The 2,374-nt window shown below is 32.7% G+C and overlaps 1 protein-coding gene across 1 annotated transcript; it reads left to right on the top strand.

Moving 5' to 3' along the window:
* The first annotated feature begins 764 nt into the window (after positions 1–764).
* On the top strand, positions 765–1,907 carry LOC116105511 (phospholipase A1-IIgamma-like). The gene is made up of 2 exons (XM_031391921.1): positions 765–1,324; positions 1,419–1,907. Exons 1-2 carry the CDS (start codon positions 788–790, stop codon positions 1,905–1,907), a joined length of 1,026 nt encoding a protein of 341 aa, XP_031247781.1. The 5' UTR covers positions 765–787.
* The last annotated feature ends 467 nt before the right edge of the window (positions 1,908–2,374 follow it).

Below are 2,374 nucleotides of genomic sequence, written 5' to 3'. Positions count from 1 at the left end.
TTCTCGATGATATTAATTTTAGCCCAAAAAAAAAATTCCTTAGAGGGAAGTTTCCACGTTTGAATGAAAGAAAGAAGAAATTACTTTGATTTGGTCCATAATATATCTCCTGTAAATTATGAATTCAAAGTCACGTGTTAATGACTAATAAGTCCAATATAGTTGTTTTTACCAAATGTCCTATTGTTTGATATTACTAAGTCTATTAGGTTTACTGTTACAAGTCATATGTAATTGAATTGTTTATATCAAGCCTTAGATTCATCATTACAAGTTTTTTTTATTTTTTTAACTCATGTTTTCTATTTGTTTGACTGCTCCTTACAAGTTTATTACATTTGATTTTAACAAGTCCATTCTTCCAAATTCTATATCATTGATTATACAAGCATAAGGTTTGTTTTCACCGTTTCTTGATGTACAAGTTTTGTTACTTACAAGTTTCCAATAATCTTCAATTACAAGTAAAATAAAATAAAATAAATATAATTTATCAATTCATCCAATGTGGGTGGCGAAGAGTTAGAATATTCTTTTCCACACCTTCATCAGCCAGCCCTATTTCTAGTTTAATGACTTTTTTTTCTTTGAAATTTTCTTCATTGATTTTTATTATGTAGTACTTGTAATTAATTTCAGAACAATTCATTAATCAAACACGAATTCTCTAAAACAAATAAAATAAAGACAAACAAATTTGCGTGCTGCGTTTTCTATAAATAGCATGCAGTATAAGTGTATCCTCACAAATAGTTGAGCAAGAAAAAGCAAAACGAAAAGAAGATTGATGGCTAACTGGAAGGAGCTTAGTGGTGAGAAGAATTGGGAGGGTCTTTTGAAACCTCTCAACGGTGATCTCTCAAGCTATATGAAACTCTATGGTGAAGGAGTTCAAGCTGTTTATGACTCGTTTAACCCTAAAGATGAAACACTTCCTGTTTACCAAAAGGAAGATTTATTTTCTAAAGTTTTCATGGAAACAGACAAATTGGGCAAATTATACACGGTGACCGACTATTTTTATGCAATGTCAGATGTTGCTTCCTTGGTCGATGAGATTGTTGAGGACCAATCTGCTTGGTTTGGTTATGTGGCTGTGGCCACAGATGAAGGAAAGAAAGTTTTAGGAAGGAGAGACATTTTGATTTGTTGGAGAGGAACTAATTCTGTGGCTGAGTGGTTCAAAAATTTTCAATTCGATCAAACATCAGCTTCAAACATTTTTGGGAACACCCATGATCCACAAGTGCACAGAGGATTTCTCTCAATCTACACGTCGCCAAATAGCGAACCCTCATCCAATAAATTGAGTGCCAGAGACCAGGTAAAAACACAACCAAAAAATAAAAAAATGATTACTGGTTTCTATATTTTCTATTTTTTTGATATATGTTTCTATTATGGCTATGTTTATGTAGGTGCTGAATGCAGTTAAGATACTGGTGAATAAGCCTGAGTACATAAACGAGGAAATCAGTATAACAGTGGCAGGTCATAGTCTCGGTGCAGCGCTTGCAACGTTGAACGCCGCTGACATAGTTGCCAATAATTTTAATAAGCGCACAAGATCGAACAAAACATGCATGGTCACAGCCTTTGTGTTTGCAAGCCCGAAGGTTGGAAACGAAGGATTCAGGAATATATTCAATGGACTCAGCAATCTTCATCTCTTGCGCATTGAAAACAGATTAGACATTGTTACTGATCTTCCTCCTTTCGAAATTTCATACAAAAAAGTGGGAATGAAGTTAAGAATTAAGAGTCACAAGTCAGAATTATTCAATTTAACGGATGGGCTTCAACTTCATGACATAATACCTGAGTCGCATAATTTGAAGGAGTATCTCGAAGGAGTTACAAATAAATCCTTAAAATCACAGTTGGGGAAGACAAGGAGTAAACTTTAATTAATGAGTGAAATTCATCTTGGTGCTGATTTCCTTTTGTGTTTAACTAAAGCTTTGTTTATTATTTTGTGTTGTTGGTTTTATTTGGGACTAGTTCATTGGTGTTATCTTTGTTTCCCCAGTCTGTTATTATTTGTCTATTGAGTGGTTTTAATGTACTGTGTTGTGTGTGGTTCATTACGTTAATAAAGATGTTTACAGTTAAAATTACAAATATATGTTTATCTTATTAAATAAAATTATTGAATTAATAATGTTTAAGAGTGAAACAATGAAAGAAAAAGAAAATTGAACTGAATTGAAGTGTATTGTAGAATTAACTTAACAACATCTACAACAATTTTTGCTTTTATAGCAGCTTACACCTTGGCTACACGGAAGCTGAGCTAATCTTCAATCTCTTTCACTTCAACAAAGAGCGTATGTAGTTGAGAAGGAATAATTTTCATATCGTAAATTTCAATATA

Source organism: Pistacia vera, unplaced genomic scaffold (genome assembly GCF_008641045.1).
Source record: "Pistacia vera cultivar Batoury unplaced genomic scaffold, PisVer_v2 Contig50, whole genome shotgun sequence".
Taxonomy (NCBI): Eukaryota; Viridiplantae; Streptophyta; class Magnoliopsida; order Sapindales; family Anacardiaceae; genus Pistacia; species Pistacia vera.
Note: the sequence above shows the minus strand (reverse complement) of the source record. Positions and strands in the feature narration are given on the sequence as shown.